Source organism: Macadamia integrifolia, chromosome 6 (assembly GCF_013358625.1).
Source record: "Macadamia integrifolia cultivar HAES 741 chromosome 6, SCU_Mint_v3, whole genome shotgun sequence".
In the NCBI taxonomy this organism is placed as follows: Eukaryota; Viridiplantae; Streptophyta; class Magnoliopsida; order Proteales; family Proteaceae; genus Macadamia; species Macadamia integrifolia.
In genome coordinates, this window is record NC_056562.1 from 26,355,723 (window position 1) to 26,377,525 (window position 21,803).

At 37.0% G+C, this 21,803-nt stretch overlaps 1 protein-coding gene across 1 annotated transcript; it reads left to right on the plus strand.

Annotated features, from left to right (window-relative positions):
* Positions 1–5,467: 5,467 nt before the first annotated feature.
* On the plus strand, positions 5,468–7,646 carry LOC122081157 (zinc finger protein ZAT4-like). Its single transcript, XM_042648148.1, has one exon. The coding sequence runs from the start codon at positions 6,025–6,027 to the stop codon at positions 7,423–7,425; it is 1,401 nt and encodes a 466-aa protein (XP_042504082.1). The 5' UTR covers positions 5,468–6,024; the 3' UTR covers positions 7,426–7,646.
* Positions 7,647–21,803: the final 14,157 nt, after the last annotated feature.

A 21,803-nucleotide genomic window follows, 5' to 3' on the forward strand; every position in this document is an offset into this window, starting at 1 on the left:
CCAATCCCTACAACTTTGTTTGACCCGGTCCCCTCTCTACTAATCTTTGCCCCTTCCCCTTCCCCTTCCCCTTCCCCTTCCCTTTTCCTCGTCCCACCCAAAAAAAATAAATAAATGGAATGGGCCTTGGAACAAGTTCCAACAAGCCCAATTGTTCTATATAACACAAGACCAAGATGGGCTTGGACTTACTCAAAGCCCCTTATGACTTTTTCTGTTCATTAAGCTCAGCCCATTAAATCTGTCGATTCTTAACGGATGGCCACCAAGTGTCCTGAGCAAGTGAGAGAGAACAACTACCTACCAAATGAAAATGCTAATATGAAGGAAATGATTTTCCCACACATTGGTGTTTGTGGAAGGCAAAGTAACAAGAATTTCAAGAGTGCACAAAGTTTTAGAAAGAATTTCCAGCTTTGGTATATGCTAGGATGGATCTTAATTCCTGATAAAGCTTAAAATGGCAAACTTACATGGATCCAGTAAGGCTAGCAAATACATGGGCTTGGGTTGGCCATGTCATCCACAGACCTCATTTGTCAGAAATAGGGCCCAGATAAATCTCTAAGAAGATTCAATCAGACAGCCCATGCATGGGGTACTCTAACAAGTCCAAGCCCATTGAAAATATCAATAAACTTAAATTTCAGACCCTATGATCTCTCCTTGGATATGAAAGAGGTAAACCTTGTAATTACTGAAACACCCTCCCTTACATCTGACAAGACTCATCAACCATGCTCAACTCAGATAATAATTCTTTTAATTGATTACTACAAATGGGAACTTAAGCCCAGGAGGCTTCAGATCTTAGATAAACTAAGGGCTTGAGCTTGAAATTCACTCTGCTTATAAAGAAGTGGTGATAATACACCATCATGGTATCATGTCACCAACCACCATTACAGTTAACCACTGCACTAATGAGTACTTGGGATTTGCTGAACTTGATGAGTTGTCTTAATTATTTACTTAATTGATTAGTAGAGCTCACTGGTTGGAGTGAGGACTGTTCTAACAGTGGATACGGGTCAGATTATCCATCCACGGATCAACCCATATGTGGCTCACCAACTAGATTGAAGTGGGTAGAACTACCCAGCGGGTAAGATCCATATTCCTAACAGTACCAATAGTTGGCTTCTCAATTAAAAGCTGAAAGCTCAAGGAGTAAATTAAAAGTTGAAATTTTCTAGCTCAGTAGCTCACTTAAACATATATTTATGAAAAATGTAGGGAAATGAAAACAACATCTAACCTTAAACTAGTGTCATTAAACATCACTTTTGTCAACCACCTTGCATGACCACTACCAAGGCATGCATGTCATTTTGGAAACTTAACTTTGAGGTACAGATGTGTGGGGCTGAATTAGTTGGTGAAAGCCTAATTAGTGTAGTGCAATAGATTTAAGCTTCCGAACAATAGTTCAATTATTGATAAACAACCACAGTTAGGTTTGTGGTTTGTTTCACTACATAAATCTAGGGGATATAAATAGGTGATCCAACTCAGACCCTTAATTTTATGTGGATCCCCAAAAACTAATTGTAGTGTCTATCCCAATTTATTGAGAATTGTTAGATGGAACTAACATCTGGGGCATTCAATAATCTGTTGAGGGCTGATGTCTTGTATTTTGTGGGTTCGCGATTGTTAGCTACATATTTTGGTTTATTGAGGCATGGCAAGTTAGAGACCCATGCTGGGATTGGGGGTGGTAGCCCCATGGAAAACTTATTAACGTTTACAAGGGGTAATTTCAGAAAATTGTAACTTTGTTTTCTCTTCAAATTGGTAACTATGGGGTTATTAAGTTTAACGAGGCCTTATAGAAGAGAGCTTGTAACCCTATTCTCCAATAGTCAATACTAGTGAAATTGCGTTCATCTCTCCATAAACATAGGCATCTTGACAAACCATCTATATCCTTGCGTTGAGGTTGCTTGATTGGTTTTGTTTATGTTTATGTTTTTCTGCATAGTTTATGGGTTTGGTTTCTTCAAATTAAGGTGTCAAACCCTAAAATGAACCAAACCAATTCCCTATTGGGCCCAGCCTTGTTTTGGGGTATTATAAAACGACTGAAAACTAGACCATGCCGGACTGATAGACAACCACATCGAACTTGAAAATCGGATTGAGACCAACATAAAACCAACACCAACCCAATATATATATATATATATATATATGTTCCCTATAAATTTTATAGGTATATATACATGGTAAACTGAACCTGATATCAAATCGATAATAATCCAATAGAAGAAAATAGAAATAAATCGAACTAAAATCAGACCGAAACTAAAACCAAAACTAAACCTTTGACCCAGATTGATCCTAAGATATACATCTAGGATCTGATTGATATTCTCCATGTTATGTCCCGAACAAACTACTAATTTGTTGAAAACTAACAATGAACAAATGGAAAAAGGATCTAATCTAGAGCTAGTATTCAACCAATACATAATTCATGTGTTTTGTCGGCAGGTCCTCTCTCTCTCTCTTCTCATGGAAAAGAGAAGAAGAAAGCTGATAATTAGGATAAAGAGTGGTTTGGTTGGTTGGAGAAACTTAAAATCTAAGGGATGGAATCATGAAACAAAGATTACTAAGTCATTAGCCAACCAAGTGAGTAAGCAAAAGGGTCAGTAGTGAAGTACTCTTTGACTGATGAGAATCAATTTAGTTTTTCTTGTTCAGTTAAGAGTTGAGACTTGTGAAAGTGGAAGAGATAAGTAAATTAGGAATTTCTCCACACCCCAATCCTTCTTTCTTTATTAATATTTTCTTTGCTTTAGAAAAAAGATCACTACAGGCAGTGTTAGGTCCAACTAAGCTCTCCCTGATACATAGTTAGGACTTAGATGTGGGGGTGGTGACAACAACAACAATGTTTGCGAGAAATATTTCCACTTTTTATTAAATGGGAGTGTTTAAGTCATCACCCACCACTACTCCTCTAAATCCACCACCTACTTATGTTACTTGGAAAGAAATCTTATACCTTTTCTCATTTAAGTCATCCTCTCCTCTCCCTTCAGTCCAGGATAAGCTACAAACTTTGTCTTAATAGATTATAAATAGATAGGTGTTGCCATCAATATAGCTGCAATAAAATGATGATATCATACAATATTTTCACTTTAGCTTTCAGCTTATAGTTCTCTTTTTTAATTGAATGAGTCCCCACCTAAAAGGTTATCTAGTACACAAATTATCAACTAAATCTGGTTACAGGTTATGAAAGGAGAATATAAAAAATTTAAATATGGTTATGATTTTCATAAAGAGAGGGATATGCACACTAATGGGGGCATGATAGACACAATAGGCGCTAACGTATAGTATGCCCACAGTGTGCCCAATATTTTTCTTTTTTCTAATGTGATTGTGAAGTCAATATTTCTACGTGGTGAAAATACTTTTGGTGTCAATCCCAATCTGAGGCATTTTTGCACAGAACAACAAATGACCATGCAATGGATTTTTATTTTTATTTATTTTTTTATATTTAGTCCCCAGAGAGAGTTGAACTCAGGATTCCTTAATTTGAGGTGTTGATTTTTCCAAATGAGCAACCTTCGGATTTTTATTAAATCACTTTTTTTACCTTTAGTGTGACTTGGTCCTATTATCTCTAGTTTATAATAATATTAAGGTGCCAACCAATTGAGTGTATTTGAAGGATAAAGCCACAATTATATGGAGAGTACAAATCCTCTCCACGTGCGTGAAGAGAAAATAATCTTTTATTTACTTCGATACTGCCACCTGTCCTAATTCAAGGACCAGAATTTTTCAATTAGTTCTCTCTCTCTCTCTTTTTTTTTTTTTTTTGATAGAAAATTAGTTCTCTCTCAAAAAGAAAGAAAATAGATAACAGAGAGTCAGGACTCAGGAGAAAATACTCTGACGAGGATAGGACACATGGCAGTAATACAACATACGTAAAGTGTAATTATTCTCCGTGTATGGGGAGATGACGGATAAAATCACAAAATTATTTCTAAAGAGATCCAGGGGCAAATTTGTAAACATACTAAGAATTAAAGATAGGTTGAATTCCATTCCTTTTCCGAGCTTACCTTTGACTTGAAATTTGAAGACTGAACCCTAAGGGGTAAATTGGTTATGGTTTGCTCTCCTAACTGTCCTCTGCTCTAAGTCTCATACCCTCTATCTTATTGTATTGGATTCAAAGGTTGTCATCTTCCATGGTGCAAAGAGAGTATCTTCAACCATTGGATTTTTTTATTTTTCTTGGTGAAATTTTATCATGGGATTTTTCGACCTCAAATAATAGTGTGGGAGTTATTAAATACAATCAAAATCCAATCATAGCGCCATATAGCATCATATAGTCAACTATCATAGTGGGTGAAAGAAAATTTAATCCAATATTATTTTTGAAGCTAATGGCTCAATCAATGACCATAGAAAAGAAAGAAGTTGAGTGAATTTTTTTAAGAGAGAGAAGAGGTGCAAACACAATGCTAGGAACAACGCTAACATGTGAATCCTTTACTTATAATGATATGGGTGACAATAAAAATAACTTTTGTTGTTCATCCTTCATGCATGTCGATGGTGAACATGACGCAACAACAACTATGCAAAGTCTTAAGTGTTGCTGGTATGAGAAAGTAAATTTAAAATCTGTTATGTATATTTAAGTTTAAATTCCTTTTTTTTTTATAACTTCACCTTCATGGTAGCTTAATAAAATTCCCCCTCAAAAAATCAAGGATTATTCTCTTCTAATTGGGGTGAAAAAAAAAAAAACTACACGTGTGCTACTACCAAGGTTTTAAAACTTTGATCTTAACTACCGATTTGGATCGAATTGGTATCCGGCAGATTTATCTTTTTTTTCTTTATTTATTTATTTTTTGCTATTTTACTTTTTATAACTCAAAGTCTAGATAGTTAGCTCTTGGTCTTTCGGTCGAAAACTAACGTTGATAAAGATGTGTAGGTGCACTATTACGCTGTGGGGTTGTAATTTTCCATTTGTCACTTAACGACGCAACCTTGCTTAATTCTTTTTCAAAGATTGATGAATCAAATGATATTTCTATTACAATTTTTGTCTCCTCTTTTCCCTCTGAATCAGACTTTTCCTTATCATAATGGTTCAAGTCCTATTATACCCTGCTAGGGGATCAATATTGGATTGATCAGGAATCAGGATTGATCTTGACCAAGCCAATCTGATCCGGGAAATCCTAATTGTTTCAATTGATTTTTTAAACCATGAATAGTTTTCTGAGATTACCCACATACATTCTCTATGCCCAGACACATAAAGAAGCGGAGACGAAGGAATATCCCACGCCACACCAATAGGACGAGATAAGGGAGAGAATGTGAAGGAGGGGAAACTGGAAAAGAAAAAAAATAGTCTTTCTAGTAAATCAACATTTATATTTAGAGAAAAATGTGTGGAAAAGCAGTATAGACCAACCGACAGACGAGGAGAGACAAGGTAGTTTCCTTGGCTTGGAATTGAAGGGATATGAATAGGTCGGCAGTTAGAACCACTCTCTTTGTTCACTTAGACTGAATGGCCGGCCGGAAAACACTCTCACTCACACGCTCTCATACACTCACACAGCCCAACCCTTTCACCCCAGATAGATAGACACACCCAACAGACATACATGATCATACACCCACATCACACACTAGACAATTACACATTTTTTTCACACCCATCACTCCCCTCCGTCCGTTCATTTGACAGGCGGCGCCACCACCACAAGGCTGAGAAAAAGTCTCCTTTCTCCCTTATCCTCCTTCCACTTGTCACATTACTCTCAACTCTTAACACTCCTCTTTCCCTTTCTCATCCTCAACAAACCAATAGCTCAACTAAAAACTAGGACTCCCTCACTTTAGACACAAACCTCTTTTACACCATACAAGCCAATACCAATCCCTTACTACAAGAACACCCCCTTCTCTCTTATACTTGAAAACTCCCCCACCCCCCTCTCTCTCTCTCTCCTCTTGGCTATGGCTATGGCTCTGGCTCTGGTTGTGGATCAACAACCAAGCTTTAAGTATTATTGTAGGATCTGCAAGAAGGGATTTGGGTGTGGCAGAGCTCTAGGTGGTCATATGAGAGCACACGGCATCGGAGACTCCGAGACCGGCAATATCAACGATGAAGACCGGGCCAGCGACTGGGAGGACAAGCTTGAAGGTGGCAACAACCTTCCACCTGGTACCAAGCGCATGTATGCATTGAGAACCAATCCAAACCGTCTCAAGAACTGCCGGATCTGTGAGAATTGTGGTAAAGAGTTCTCTTCATGGAAATCATTCCTAGTGCATGGTAAATGTAGCTCCAACGATGCTGAATCTCTCGTGTCATCCCGGGGATCCGACGACGACGACAACGATGTGGCTGGCCGGAGAGGTTGTGGTGGGTGGTCTAAAGGAAAGAGGTCTAAAAGACTCAAATTGGGTAATTCCAATTCTAGTGAGGAGGAAGACCTTGCCCATTGCCTAGTAATGTTGTCCACAGCCAGAGTTGATCCACTTGTGGCTGAGACCGAGGAGTCGTGCGCATCGGCTAGTAAGGATGAGGAGCGGCGGAATGTTGCTGCCGCCGCTCAGGCTCCAACCCCTGCCATGAGAGGGATGTTTGAGTGCAAAGCTTGTAAGAAAGTGTTCAATTCACATCAGGCCTTGGGTGGCCACAGGGCTAGTCACAAGAAGGTTAAGGGTTGTTTTGCAGCCAAACTAGATGATCTTGATGAAAGCCTAGTTGATGAAGATGTGATCACCCATGATGACTTCTCAATTCTACCCTGCAAGCAAGCCTCACACCCTCCATTGACAGTCCCTTCTAAGAGGAAGTCTAAGGTGCATGAATGCTCTATATGTCATCGTGTGTTCTCATCTGGTCAAGCCTTGGGTGGCCATAAAAGGTGTCATTGGATCACTTCAAATTCTCCAGACACATCTTCTATCCCCAAGTTTCATCAGATATCCAAGTTGTTTAACAGGTCTGAGACTCTTGATCTCAACCTCCCTGCACCGGTTGATGATATTGCCGGAATCCGGTTAGACCCCGAGAACCCTTTAAGCTTTGAGGCCCCCACTGCGATATATCTACAACCATGGAATATTGGAGTACACTCCAATCATCATGATCAACTCCACCATCAACATCACCACCACCACCGCCAACATAACAATGACAACCTCAGTTACACCAACAGCAACAACAATACTTTTAAGACCAACAACAATGCTAACACCTCAGGGATTAATGTGGATGATGAAGCAGACAGTAAGGTCAAGCTAGCTAAGCTAAGTGATCTTAAGGACATGAACTTGGCTGGAAGCTCCTCTCCATGGTTGCAGGTTGGGATTGGTTCAACTGCTAATTGGAGTGGTGACCCCTGATCAATGCTTGAATCAACAGAGAGATCAGTGTCCTCACAGTGTATCTTGTATCAAAATGACTGTAATTAAAAATTCAACAATCCCAAATCCATCATTCATGTTATTATATTACCATCACCACCCCCTCTTTTTTTTTTGGGTAGGTCCCCTGCCCATTTATGATTCCTGGTTGGATTTTTCAGGCATTTATTTCTGAATAAAAATTCAATCTTTTTTCTTCAGCATTGGTGTTGGATGACACCAGAAGAAGCAGAAGAAACATGACTGAGGGAGCAGTAGAATTGGTATTCTCACCGTATTTGGTATTGCCTTTGTCTCTATTACCTTCATCTTCTTTTTTCCCTAGGCCCCTCTTGTTGCTTTGGATTGCTTCCTACCACAAAGAGAAGCCACAACCTCACCTAGGGCTGTCAGTCGGTCTGTTCAGGTCGTTTTAATTCGACCGGGTTGAACACTTTCGATTTGGTAAAAGTGAATCAAAAACCAAATCAATTAAGAAAGATTCAGTTGTTTCAGTCCAGTTCTTATCGATTTGCTCTCGAGTTGTTTAGGATTTGACATATATATGTTGGCAAAATTAAGGAAGGCTATATGTTTTTTAATGAGTTTTGAGTTGTATCTGATTATATCGGTTTGGTTTTGGTTGTGATCTAATTTTTTCACCCATTTTTTATTTTGAGACAAGTGAGGTTTTGGTTTCTGGTGTGCAATACCTTATCCTAAAGGCACAAAAATCCTCTATAGGTAGATGTTGAGCATTCAATGGATAGGGTGCATGACGGGTCCTTCCTAGTCATTGGATCTTCACTGCTGCTCACTGCTCACCACTCACCATAGAGGATTTATTCCCAAAACTGATCAAATGACGGATCAATTCAATTCCTATTATATAGGTTTGGTTGGGCCGGTTTACCGGTTCAATTTAAGTTTTGAAACTCTCAAAAAAAAAACTGACCCAATAAACCCTCCAAAGGCTCACTTTCTTCTGGAGGAGGAGCAACAATCTATGTCGGTAGCCCACTCTTGACTCCCATGCACGGTCCAGAATTATCAGTCGACATGAGTCAGCATTGGCCTAAAGGGGCTACTTGGTGGGACCTATAACTACCTCTAATTGTTTACCACGTGTACAGTTTGGGAATTTAGGGCTACTTTACACCACCAGTGTTTTGGATCAGGTGAAGGTTGACTCTTGAAAGTTGAAAGATATGCATAGGTCGCGGTGAAACTTGTCAAACATACAGGAGTTAGCAATTTGGACGGTTCAACACATTTTCTGAAAGTGGATAAAATTTGAGAAACGGTTGACCCGATCACAACGTCCACAATGAGCGGCTGGGCGACGCAGGCGGGGTGACAAATTTCTTCTAACCCTTACTTTACCTGATTTCCCGCTTAATTAAAACTGCCATGTCGTACGCATCATCTCACTGCTAAAAGCCCAGTGATTTCAAGTATCGGTATAGTATCACTGTATCGGTCGTATTGTGTCAGTATTAGTTGAAGACAGTTCAGATTATTTTAGGAGTAAAACAGTAAAAATAAATATATATATATATTTTTTTGAAAAGCAAGGATAAAAATGACCGAGATGCATTGATCATCTCTGATACTATTGACAAATACTGATACCGATATCGAGAACTAAATCCATCTTAACCCATATATCTTAATAAATAAATAAATAAATAACAACATTCATGTTTTCATTTTTTTTTCTTTGGTAAGAATTTTCATCACACTACCTTGATCTATGTCACATTATATATATATATATATATATATATTTTGGATAAAGAGTATCGTTCTTTCTATTCCTTGTAGATTCGTTCTCTCCGCAATAAGCATTTTGCTTGAGCTCCTCTCATTGTCCGATTTGAATTCAATCACGATTTGTTGTAGACAATTGTAGGTTTTGTATTAGTCAAAATTCTTTATGTTATACAAAGTCAATAGCTATCATTCTTTTAGATTTTATAAATTTGAACACATGTAGAGGTGTCAAACCGATCATTTTCTACGGTGAGTGCGATCGTGCGGTAAAGATTGGATGACTGAGAGTATTTGGGCAAGCACCTCAGAGTTCTCTTGGCCATCCGATGCTCACCGCACCACTACACTCACTACAGAGGATTTTCACACCAAACGTTGGTTATCAGATTGTCTCAGGTCATCTTAGTCAGATGACTCAGATCCGATTAACTTAATAGATCAATTGATTTAAAACCAAATCACAAAACGATCAAAACCCAACCAATTAAGGTCTAATTTAGCACCCAAAAAAAAATAAAAAAAAATAAATAAATCAATAGATAGGGGACCGATTAACTAAACTCAAATAAAGACCAAAACCAAAATCGGTTGCTTTTGGTCTAGGGCCTCAAATTTGTAGAACTGATAAGGTTCAACCAAGGATAACCGATTTACACCCCTTGGCACTGAAGTGGTCAAATGGTGTATGGAGTGAAGAACCCATGAAACGGTTCATTCCAATGGCCCAATTAACTTTATGGTTCGTGGGACTATATATGTATTTAATAACCTCAAAAAATAAAAAAATAAAAAATAAATAAAAAAATAAAAAAAAAATAAAAAAAACCCTAAAAATTAGGGGTAAAGGATTTTTGAAACCCTAGGGTTCTCCCTAATGAACTCATATACCAATCTATCAAAGTTAATTTGAGAGGATTAAGAGAGGGTTTCAGACTGCTGCTTTACATGTTACGATCAAGTTTATTTCTTTACTTGTGAAATTTAGTTTAGTCTGGTTGTTATTAATTTTTTTTTTTGGTGAATAATTTGTTTATCATTAAATGAACAAAAAGAAAAAAGATAGACATAGAAATCAATCATTGCACCATGATAAAATTTTAATTACATGCTACAAGCTTATTTCTAAATTTTTAACCACTTAGATTGGTTGTCAACAATTCAAATTTCAACTAATTTTCCAAGTTTTTTATCGCAGAATTTGACTTTCGCTGCAATTGACCAAATTGATTGATGATGGCATGGACATATATGGAAAAGAGTGAAAATGAAAAGTTTACCAAACATCATCCCAAAAACATCCTTTGCAGTGAGTGCAGTGATGCAGTGAACATCGGATGGCTGAGAGGGCCTCGGGGCACGTGCCCAAATGCTCTCAGCCATCCGATGCTCACTGCATCACTGCACTCACTGTAGTGAATAATTACTCAATGTCATCTTGCTTTCTTATAAAGACGGTTATATCACATGTAGTTTATAGGTTAGAACCGAAAAGGATTCTGTTAAGCATTTGGGCTCAAGGTGGGACCAACACTTCCCCACCAGGAGGATCTTTTTTCCAAAGGTTCATATATATATATATATATATATATATATTTTTTTTCTCTTGGTAATAAACTACAAGAAGGCTTTCTTTGTTTAACATAAAATGCTTGGACAAAAAAAAAGAAATAATTTGCGTCCCCTAATTGATTTCATATTCTTTAGGGTTAAAACAATGGATCTTACTGGAAAGGTCCACTTTTTTCACATTGAAACATATTAGGAACCATCAAGTCATTCCTAATTGATAATCATCTAGAAAATCAATCCAGAAGGTAAATAATAGGAATATCATAAGAAATAGGTAATGTTCTTATTATTATTTTAGGGAGAGAGAGATCTACACGTTGTTTGCTTATATTGGAATCTTACATGCCAAGCAAATAGTAAGGAGTGAAATGGTATATTTAATTAGAAGAAAGTAGTTTACAAATTTAATGAGAGAGGGGAAGAAGAAGAGATGACGGATCTTGGAGCTATGGTAAGGTTGCAACATGAGACCTAGTGGATTTGAATTCAAATCCACTAAAAAACATATCAAGATATCAAACACAAACAGTGCTTCAATTCAAATCTCTCTGTATTTTCAATGCCAGATTTATCCGAACAGGAAGAGACAAAGAAGCAAAAGAGATAAAATGAAAACATATGAAAGAACAGCAGGAATGGGATGTACCGAACACCGATACCGAATCACCGATACCATAGAGGTACAGATTCAATTTGGAGCCTCCAAAATTGAATTGATATATTAAATCAAATTAAAATAAAGATGCTAGCTAGGAAAAGTGATCGAACCAATTCAATCCAATCGGTTTTTGGTTCAAACTAATTGTTGAAACAATAACGTTATAACGACAACTTCCTTAATAAGGTTTTTTTTTTTATAAATAATTTTTTTTAAGGTATTATTATGGGAAAATTACATGATTACCCACTTTTGGGTTTCCCTTTACAAAATTACCCACAAAAAATTTTGGTTAACAAAAATACCCAAAATTGGGTTTGGGTTTACAAAACTACCCACCCAAAGTTTCAGTTAACAAAAATACTCAAAATCAGGTTTGGGTTTACAAAACTATCCAAAATAGTGAGACTTCATCTTCCACATATAATCATGTATTTTTTTATTACTGAAATTTTGTGTGGGTAGTTTTGTGAACCCAAACTCAATTTTGGGTATTTTTGTTAACTTAAACTTTAAGTGTGTAATTTTGTACAGGAAAAAATAATTTTGGGTATTTTTGTTAACTGAAACTTTTGGTGGGTAATTTTGTAAAAGGAAACCCATAAGTAGGTAATCAAGTAATTTTCCCTATTATTTATTCTCATTTCAAGAAATTAGTAAGTATTTAAATAAAACTGATTTGTATTTTTGCTTCTCACATTCTCTTCCAATTTGCTTTCTCTGTTTTCTTCAGGTAGATGCTCTGAGTTCTTCAAAGACCGCACTTCTGATTTTCTCAGCAATTTTAATGTGTTCCCCATGCTGGCAGGATGCCTGATAAAGTGGAACGATCAATATGTTATGTTTCATTATAAAAACCCAGATTGTTTGATCGATGAAGACAAGCACAATTCCTCTTTATGTCCGTTAGTACATCTAGAGGACAATATCACTATTACACTATCTGTATGGAGATTGTTCTAATGGTAGAAGAAGCGTTCCAAGGGTGAAAATTGCCTCAAGTCTCATAATCAAACAATGCAGTTTGAAAGTTGCAGAAGACATCTTTGTTTCTTTGCACACGAAAAAAACCCAATTCGGAACCTAAAGCCAAAAGAAGGAAGAGCCCAGTTCTTAAGGGGTGAATAGTCCTAGAGGGATATACAAGGGATGGGTACGCAGAAAAATAGCAGTTGAGACATTGTTTAGATTTCAATTTCATTAGGTTTGATGATTAGTTTTGAGTGAAGAACCCATGAACCGGTTCATTCCAATATCTGATGAGCTAAAGGCCATGATAATAGATAGCTCAGTTTCTGGTCCCACATTGAGCCATTAAACACACAGACTATGTGATAAAGTGTTAACCCTGTCTTATGAGAGAACACAAGATCGCGTTTGGTGCTTATCATATGGCTTCAAGGACGGTTAACATGTGCCATGTAGGCTTACCCACCAACCAGGACCGTGTTAAGGCCCCTTTGCTATTTGTAGCTCTTATGACTCTCCATCAATTCCGGTTACGTGACTTTCCCCCACCGCATTGTTCTAGCTCTAACTAAAGTTGTAACCTCCGACCTAGGGCTCACTTTAGATTATCACCACCGCTGTACCAACAATTGTTTTGTTTTTTTTTTTTTTTATGTCCTATTAGATCACATTTTTATGAACTATTAACTTACTATCACTATTATTATATTTTAAGAAAGTGAAAGGTAAAGGGTTAAACTAGAGACCTTTCTTGAATTTACGATAAAGCCCAATTGCCTAGCTGCTTGTCATTGAGTTAAAAGCTGATCATCACCAAATATATTTCTTAAACAAAACAAGTAAATTTTGTCCATCGGGTAATTAGAGTGGGTTACCCATTGGTATTCTTTTTTACATAGTCCCACACTCATTGATTAAAATACCAGAAGTTCAATTTTGAAAGAGATGGGGTAGGATAGAAAGAAAGGGAAAGTGAAATTAAGGTTAAAACTTCACAAATATACACGAGGAAACTTATTCTGTGTGTATTATTTAGACAAATAGGTTGATCTTCAACTTGTCCCCAGGGGTAGGGGGAACTATATCATTTGAATTGCATATTCCCTCGTAGATTTGATATGGCCTCAGCCTAGAATTTGGTCAGATCTACCGAGCCCTTAGTCCCTTAGTACAAACTTATTTTGGGTATGGGTTTTATCCTTGGACGTTGCTTTATTGTCTAGAGGACTATCAATTATGGTGTAAGGATTTAGATCAGATTGGATCGGTTGAGATCAATTAGATCTGATGAAATTGGCTTTGATCGATCTTGATTCTTGTCTGATATCATATCAATGGATTTGTACAACAAAGGGTAAAATAATTTAAAAATAATTTTTTAATTGAAAGCAAAGATATTTCTATCTGATCAATTCTGATCTTGGCAGATCTGGATCAGTATCAAGTATCAACCTTGACCGTTTCCATTCCCAATGCTGAGTTCTCAAACCTTGCTACCAACTCAACTCTTCCAAGTCAATCCTTGCTTCTCCATAGATTTATTAGTATTCCCAACTTCTGCTTTTGTTGGAGTGTTGAAAAAGACATCAATCATCTTTTCTTTAGATGTCTGTTTTTTCTTCCCCAAAAAACTAGAGGGTATTTAATAGAGTGTTGGACTTTCTCTCGTGATAGGGTTCTATTCTTTTCTAGGAAGTGGGGAGGCACTCTTTCTCATTTGAGAGGAAAATCTGTTTGTGATTCTATTGACATATAGAAATCTTGTGCAACCATTTTTTTATATATGATGGAAGAGAAATATGAGGTGATGCCTAATTCGTCACACACCTATCAGCAAATTTGGTCAATTATAGACTAATTATCCTATGTATTAATATATTCTTCTTGTATCTTCGACCATCCTTTTCCAATAAGTTTAATTTTTTTTCCATTGATTATTCAAAACTCCATATTTTCACTTGTCCAACTTTGATCATACTGAAACTAGACATATATGCAACGGCCCATGGGATTTACTTGATCACAATATTTTTGCCCCATCCAACCATGGTTTGAGAGACTATGATTCCTATTTATCCCAAGACTTCACAAATTCGACTCTCCATTCTTCATATGGTGTCTTAAAGCATCCCTCTTCACCCAACTCCCAACTCCCCTCTAGTAACTGTAGTTAAAGTTCCATGAGACATAAGTATGATTTCACGTATTTGTATCGTATCAATATCAGTTGAGACTGATCCTGATCCTGCTTGATCAATTTGGATAGATTATCCGTATCATTTTAGGGGTAAAACAGTAAAAAATATATACTTAAAAAAAAAAAAAAAAAAAAAAAAAACTAAGGGCAAAATTAACTGATACTTGCAGATTCGATCCAATCTGAATAAATGCCAATACCGTCTGTAAATCCATGGGCATTTGCGTTGGGTAGATCAATTTCTCATTCATTGATCGTGTGGTTTTCTTATATTCTATGGCCTTCATTTGGTACGATCCAGCGAAGCCACTAACTCATGGAGGTTGACCAAGCTCGATCCAAGTCCATGGTGAGTAAGGGTATTGAACAATTTGATTTCAGGTCAAATGTCTAGGTTCAGAGTGGAGTATTGGAAAACTGAATCTGAATTGCTTATTAAACGGTTTTCATCTCGGTTTTTTGCCGATTTAAGGTAATAGGCTTGATATACCATGTAAGTAGAAGGGTACTCCCTGAACTCCAATGCTGGGAGCTCGAGAAATGGGGGGCATATTATATACCACATAGCTTGGTTGACTAGCTAATGGTCGTGTGATCGCACCCCTAATTTCGTTAACGCGAGCTTAAGCTAAGCTCATCACCCTATAGTAGAGACCTCTCAACCTACTCCCCAAGGAGGCCCCCCGACTTCCTGACCTACTCCCAAGGGAGGTCTCCACTCTTGTAACTTTACTCAAGAAAGCTAATCGAGATTAGACAACTACTTAACCCCTGGTCATTAACCATGGTTAGGTAGGATTGCTTAACCCCCAAGCTACTATACCTGGGTTCACCACTGTTGAGTTAGCCGTTAGAAAATCTAACCTTGGTCAGTTTAGCCGTTGAGGGGAGTTAACCCAAGTAGAGTTAACCGTTATGATCCTGGCCAGGTTAGCCACGATGAAGGATAGTCCCTCCAATAGGGGGAAGGCCCGTGGACATATGCCTGAGTCTCTCGACCAATGAGTAAGACTCATATCACCTATATAAGAGGCACTCAGCCACCCCTACAAGTAAGACTCTCAATCGACTGAATACTGAATGTAAGAATGTGTAACTTTGGATCTAACTTGGGCATCGGAGCTTGGTCCTGGAGTCTCCTCCAGGCCAACCTCTATTCTGTGCTGTGCAGGTTCATGCGATTTGGAGCCGTGCAGCAACAAGGCTCATAAACGATGAACAGTTTGTAAAATGGTTCTTAACTAGTTTAAAACATTTTTCTTGATTGCATTTATGTATATATTGCACAAAAATATGTGCATTTACGATTTAAGTGGAGACCATGGCGGTGGGTCGTTGTGCTAGTTTCTCCGAGGATTAGTCGAGGTGCACGTAAGTTGGCCCAGACACCTTGGTTAACAAAAAAAAAAAACACACACACACACACATGTTGGTGTATGACGTCTTGTATTCCGTCACAGTTTAATCCAGGGAGTACTGATGCAGCACCTAGATAGGTAAGACGGCGGTCCTACTAGCCGGTTAGCTGGCTGTGGGGGTTGCAAGGGGGCAGGGGGTGTAGGGGGGCGTGGGGCCCCGCTCGAATTTTTTATTTGAGAGCAATTGTGTACTTTTCGGATTAGGGTTTTTTCGCTATATATTTGTAGCGGGAGTTTCTTTCTCTGTAATGCAAGTAATACGGAGAGGTGTGAGAACGAGCACTGTAACACTATTCTCCATTGATAGTGAAGCAGGATCTCATCTCACCAGGGACGTAGACAACCTTGCCGAATCTCGTAAAAATCCGTGTGCACTGTTTATTTTGTTTTTCCACTATCTTCTGCATCATTTTAGGGTTGCATTTCTACAACACACACACAAAAATCTTTTATGAGGAGGTAATGAACGATAGTAAGGATTCACCAACTGGGAAACATACCAGACTCTACCAACCGTTTGATCTTCACCGCTCATCACATAAGATTTGAGTCTATATCGAAACATGGAAACTTGATGTAAACAGTGTGGTGGGGTTGAAAATAATCGATTAAACAGTTTGTATACAGTTCAAACCTGATTGTTAAATGATTTAAAATCAAATCCAACCATTTATTAATTCATTACACTTTTCCAAAGTAGAACAATTTGATGGTTCAAATTTAAATGATTTTGTTCGATTTCTACATTTTATAACACCCTTAATGAGAGTACATGGGTTGGTGGCGTTGCAGGTTGAGGCTTGCCATGGTTTCACGGTTTTAAAAAGTGAATCGGTTGATGCGGAATGGGATCCGCCATGATTGATTTCAATTCCAGTCAATTTAAATCGGTTGTTAGGGGGTTGAAATTTAAAATTAATTTAAAAAGTAAAATTTTATAATTATTGTCTCACATGATTATATCATTGATTTCAAATCATGCATCCAAATCTCTTGTGTTTAAAAGGTGAAATAAGAATTAGGACTAGAGGTTATTTCTTGGTTGTGTGGTTATGCACCAGCATGGGGTCAATGATAGCTCACATAAGGGCATCTGCATGAATGAAAATTTTTATTTAACCAAGTTTGGGTAGTAATTTCACGTGCCTCTATGTTTGGGGCAAGAGCCACCCGACTATGTGGTTTATTCTTTCTCAAAAAATTATATCTAAAAAATATCATTACCAAATATGATAAGACATTTATATAATCATGTTGGATAATGAATACAAAAAATTTCTTTTTAAAAGTTAAATTTTTTACCTTCTCTACCCTTTAATATCTCTCATATTTCTCTTCCTTCTCCCAACTTATGATCCAGTCTTCTAGAATTTCACGGATCCCATTTTTGAAAAATTCCAAGAGAAAAACTCAACCTCTTGTGGGTCTTCTCTTGGCCTCCTTTTGAGAAGAATAGACCAAATTCTCGTATGAAATTAATCCACACAGATGAAATCTAGCTAAAGAAAAACACCATGGTGAATTTCATTAACCTGATCCAGACTCGTTGTGGGACCCTTGCACAATGTGATCACTAAATTGAAACTACACAAAAATCCAAAACAGAGGAAAGGTGAAATTACGGTTTTGAACATGAACTTGACGCAAGAATCCATTTTTCTTTTGTAAACTTATGATAAGCTTGTAACTACAATTAACTGGTAACTGCCCCCACTTTGACTCTGACCGAAGCTAAATGGATCTGGATACCATGTGATTTGGTCTAACCCGGTTCAATTGGAGGCAGAGTTGGTTCTAAGATAAAGTATCAATCCCGGTTTAAGTCGTTCAACAGCTTCGACAAGCTGGTTTAAGGCCCAACATGCAACAAGGATTCATTGTTGCAAGTTTGCTCTGCAATTCTGGTCCCATGGTTTGTTTGGCCGGACCGGCGGGTTCATATGTGCCTTAAGCCTACCTATAACTCTAGAAGTCTGAAGCAACCTTTTTGGTTTTCTCTAGTAAGTAAGACAACTTTAACATCCATGATATGCCTCATTTGGGTTCACTTTTCAGCCTTTTATGAATCCAATTTAGGGATTGTCAAGTAAAAAGAACGCTGCCCGACAATTGCCATATGCTTTCTCACATGATAGTGAAATCACCACCATGCCCCTCCCCTTGCATGTTTATGTGTTCGCTTCTATTGGTTTCTGCATTGGTTCAGGACCATGCAACCTTGTAGCAAATTCCTTCCCTTATTTTTTTTACTTTTATGATTTTTTTTTTTCAGGTAAAGTCTATTATCATATGTGTGACTTTTAGACTGCGGATGCATACTTTCAGCTGATGGACGGTTGAGAAAAACTTGAGTTAAAAAATAATTAATCGATCTGAACTGATCGACTGACCCATTTGAATAGAGTCGTAGGGTGTCAAAAGTCAGCCCAAACTGATTGGATATAACAAAAAATTAAACCAGGCGAAATCGAATGTCTTATTTAACGTTTTGGATTTTGGATTTTTAGAAACAGACACAATTTAACTCAATCATTAAGAACGATTTAGATCTCATAAAACAAAATGAGAGGGTCTCTAAAAGGTAACATGACCGTTATACCAGTATATGAGCTAATGGGAGTACCATTAAAAGCATCAACAGGGGTAGGATTTCCGTCCTTCATGAGAGGTGTGGTAGTCATTTTGCCTCCCATTATATCTGAATGTATGGACCAAGCTATAGTTTATTTTATTTATTTATTTATTTTTTAATTTCATAAAACACATTAGTATTCATCATTTCATTTTCACATATAGAAAACTAAAATTGAACCACTAAAAAACCGATAATGGATCTAAGGGTGTCAATTTCAAACTGAAACCGAATATCGAAATCGAGCTGAATTAACCGGATAGAAATCAAACAGAATTTCAAATTCGGTTTGAATATGTGAGTGTGCTATTCGGTTCAACTCGATTTCGGTTTTGGGTGTCAGAACCGTTGATTAGAACCGAAACCTAACCGAATTGTTCTTATCATTCAAGAGTGTTTCTTGCAAGCTTTCTTTCTTCTTCTTCTACTTCTTCTTCTTCCTTTTTTTTTTTTTTTTTCCTTTAATATATAGTAAGTGTTTTTTGTAATTTATCATCACATATTTACAAGCTAAGATAATTTTGGAGTTAGCAATGATCATAAGGCCCATAACTTGAGCTCATTATGGCCTTTGGTCCATCATAGTCATGGTTCAAAAGTATAACCATTTTCATAACTGAATTAAAACGGAGAAATAAAACTGAATTAAAATTGCATATCAGAACCGAATTCGAATTGAAATCGAACCGAGCCGAATTGAATCGGTCTGAATATCTAAATACGGAATAAAGTCGGTTCTCGGTTCTCGGTTCAATTATGGTCCACCTTATGATCATTTGGAACCAAATCAAAATCGAACCAAATAACCAAAATCGAACCAATTGACACCCTCAAATGGATCATAAGAGGTTGCCAAGGAAAACTGATAAAACACACAATTGACCACATCAAAACTGAACAATTCTTTGATAATCCTATTTGATTTGAACTAGTACATACATAAAACCTTAACAATCAAATCAGAACCAAACTGACCTGATTGTTTGATACCCCTAAGGTTGTGTTTGGTAGTCAAGAGGAGAAAAGAAAAGAAAAAAAGAATTTTAAAAAGAGAAAAAAGAATAAGAAAAAAAGAAATGATAAGAAAATAAATAATTATGTCTTATTTGGCAACCAATAGAAGAAAAGAAAAGAATAGGAAAAAAAAAATTGAAATGATAAGGAAATAAATAATTATGTCTTGTTTGACGACCAATAGGAGAAAATAAAAGATTTTTTTTTTTTTTTTTTTTTTTGAGCAAAACTTTTTTGGCAGAAGAAAACTTTATTATTCTCAAGATAAGATTAAAAAAAAAAAAAAAAAAAAAACTTCTTCAGTTGATCCAAAACATACCGAATGAGAATTTCTTAAACTAAAACAAAATTTATTCTTTTTACATTTTGCCTATTTATTTATTTCCTTCTCTCGACTACCAACAAAGACTAAACAGAGATCCACTGCTTGTGAGTTGTGACCCATTCTGTATTGATGCAAATGGGCGCTTTCTCTCTCTCTCCATCCCAAGTCTAGAGTCTAGAGTCTAGACCCTAGTTAGTTTAAAACGCGTTTAAAACGGTGTCCCGTTTTTTTGCCATTTTAAACGTCGTTTGTCGAATTTTTCACAGAAATTCGGTAAAAAACGGGAACGGGGCTATTTGAAGTTTTTTTGCCGTTTTAAACGCCGTCCTGTTTTTTTGATAGTAAAAAAACGGATTTTTAAAAATATAAATGTTTTAAAATAGAAACGTTTAAAACGGGGCTATTTTTTTTTTATTGTTATCTAGGTATTTAGAGAATTATTATGCCAATTTATGTCTATATATTGCCTTTTTTTGACACCGTATTATTTAAATATAAACGTTTAAAACACGTATCGTCCGTTTTTTATTTTTTTATTTTCCCCATTTTTACCGTATTTGACCGTATTTTTGACCGTCCCGTTCACGTTGTAATCCGTTTAAAACATGCCCGTACCGAACAATGTTTTTTTGCCGTTCCCGTTTTAACTAACAGAGGTCTAGACCCACAGATTGCGTTTTAGGGTAATGCCTGATGGATCTCACCGTGCGATTCGACCATAGATATTATGCACCAAGTTGGACCCACCGAACAGATGGCTAAGATCATAAAAGTAGTGGGACCCACATAATCGGGCCCAGTTACTGTGTGGAGTTGAGTTGGATGAGAAGGAATGATGAGGTGTAAGGGACAGGGATCTTGCGTGGGCCCCGTTCTGCAGTGAAAAAGTGCAAAAAAACTGGTCGGTACGTACAAACACCTACCGTACCCCTGGTACTTCCGAATTCCAATCCATCTTAATGTACTTTTACTATCTCACACAGAAATGCATTCTACACAACTACTACATCGGCTGTCTGATAAGGCATGATGCCTCGAGATCCGTTTCGCAGAAAAGATGGTCCTGCGTGCCCTTCATCCCTTGCGCACGTTAGAATCAAGAACAGTGCTTTGAGTCTATGACCCGGTCTTCCTTCTTCCCCTAACAAAGCGGCATTCACTTTCCATAGATAACTCCTCTTCTCCCAATTCCCAAAACGAAGGGTTAGCTTTATTGTCTTTTCCACCGTTCATTTTTTTTCTTAGTTTTCTTCAATTTCCATAAATACAGATCCAAACATAAAGGAAGTTAGAAGTTAAAACTTAAAATTAATAATTAATAAATTTCATAAAAAAAAAAAGACATAGACCTGTGCAAAAATATCCTCTGCAATGAGTGCGGTGGTGTGGTGAGCATTGAATGGTCGAGAGGACCTCAAAGTGTATGTCCGGATGCTCTCAACCATCCGATGCTCATCGCCGCACTCAATGCGGAGAATAATCACTCTAGACCTGTTATGGTTAATTATCTAACAATTAAGTTGGCTTAAATAAAATCAATAAAAGTAACAGAAAAAATAATTAATTAAAATAAATCCCAATTAAAACTGAAAATTAATTAATTTGGAATTAAAGAATTGGGAAAAAGAATAAATAAAGGATAAAAGAAATTTTCCTTTTTCAACTTACAACAAACCCATTAGCCAATGACTAAACTACCCATACCAAGTTATTATGCGGATACATAATGGTAACATTTCACCAACACAAAAAAAGCATTTTTCTGGTTCAAGTCCAGATCATGTACCCAATGAGTCCTACCAAAACCCGATTCTGAGTGATTT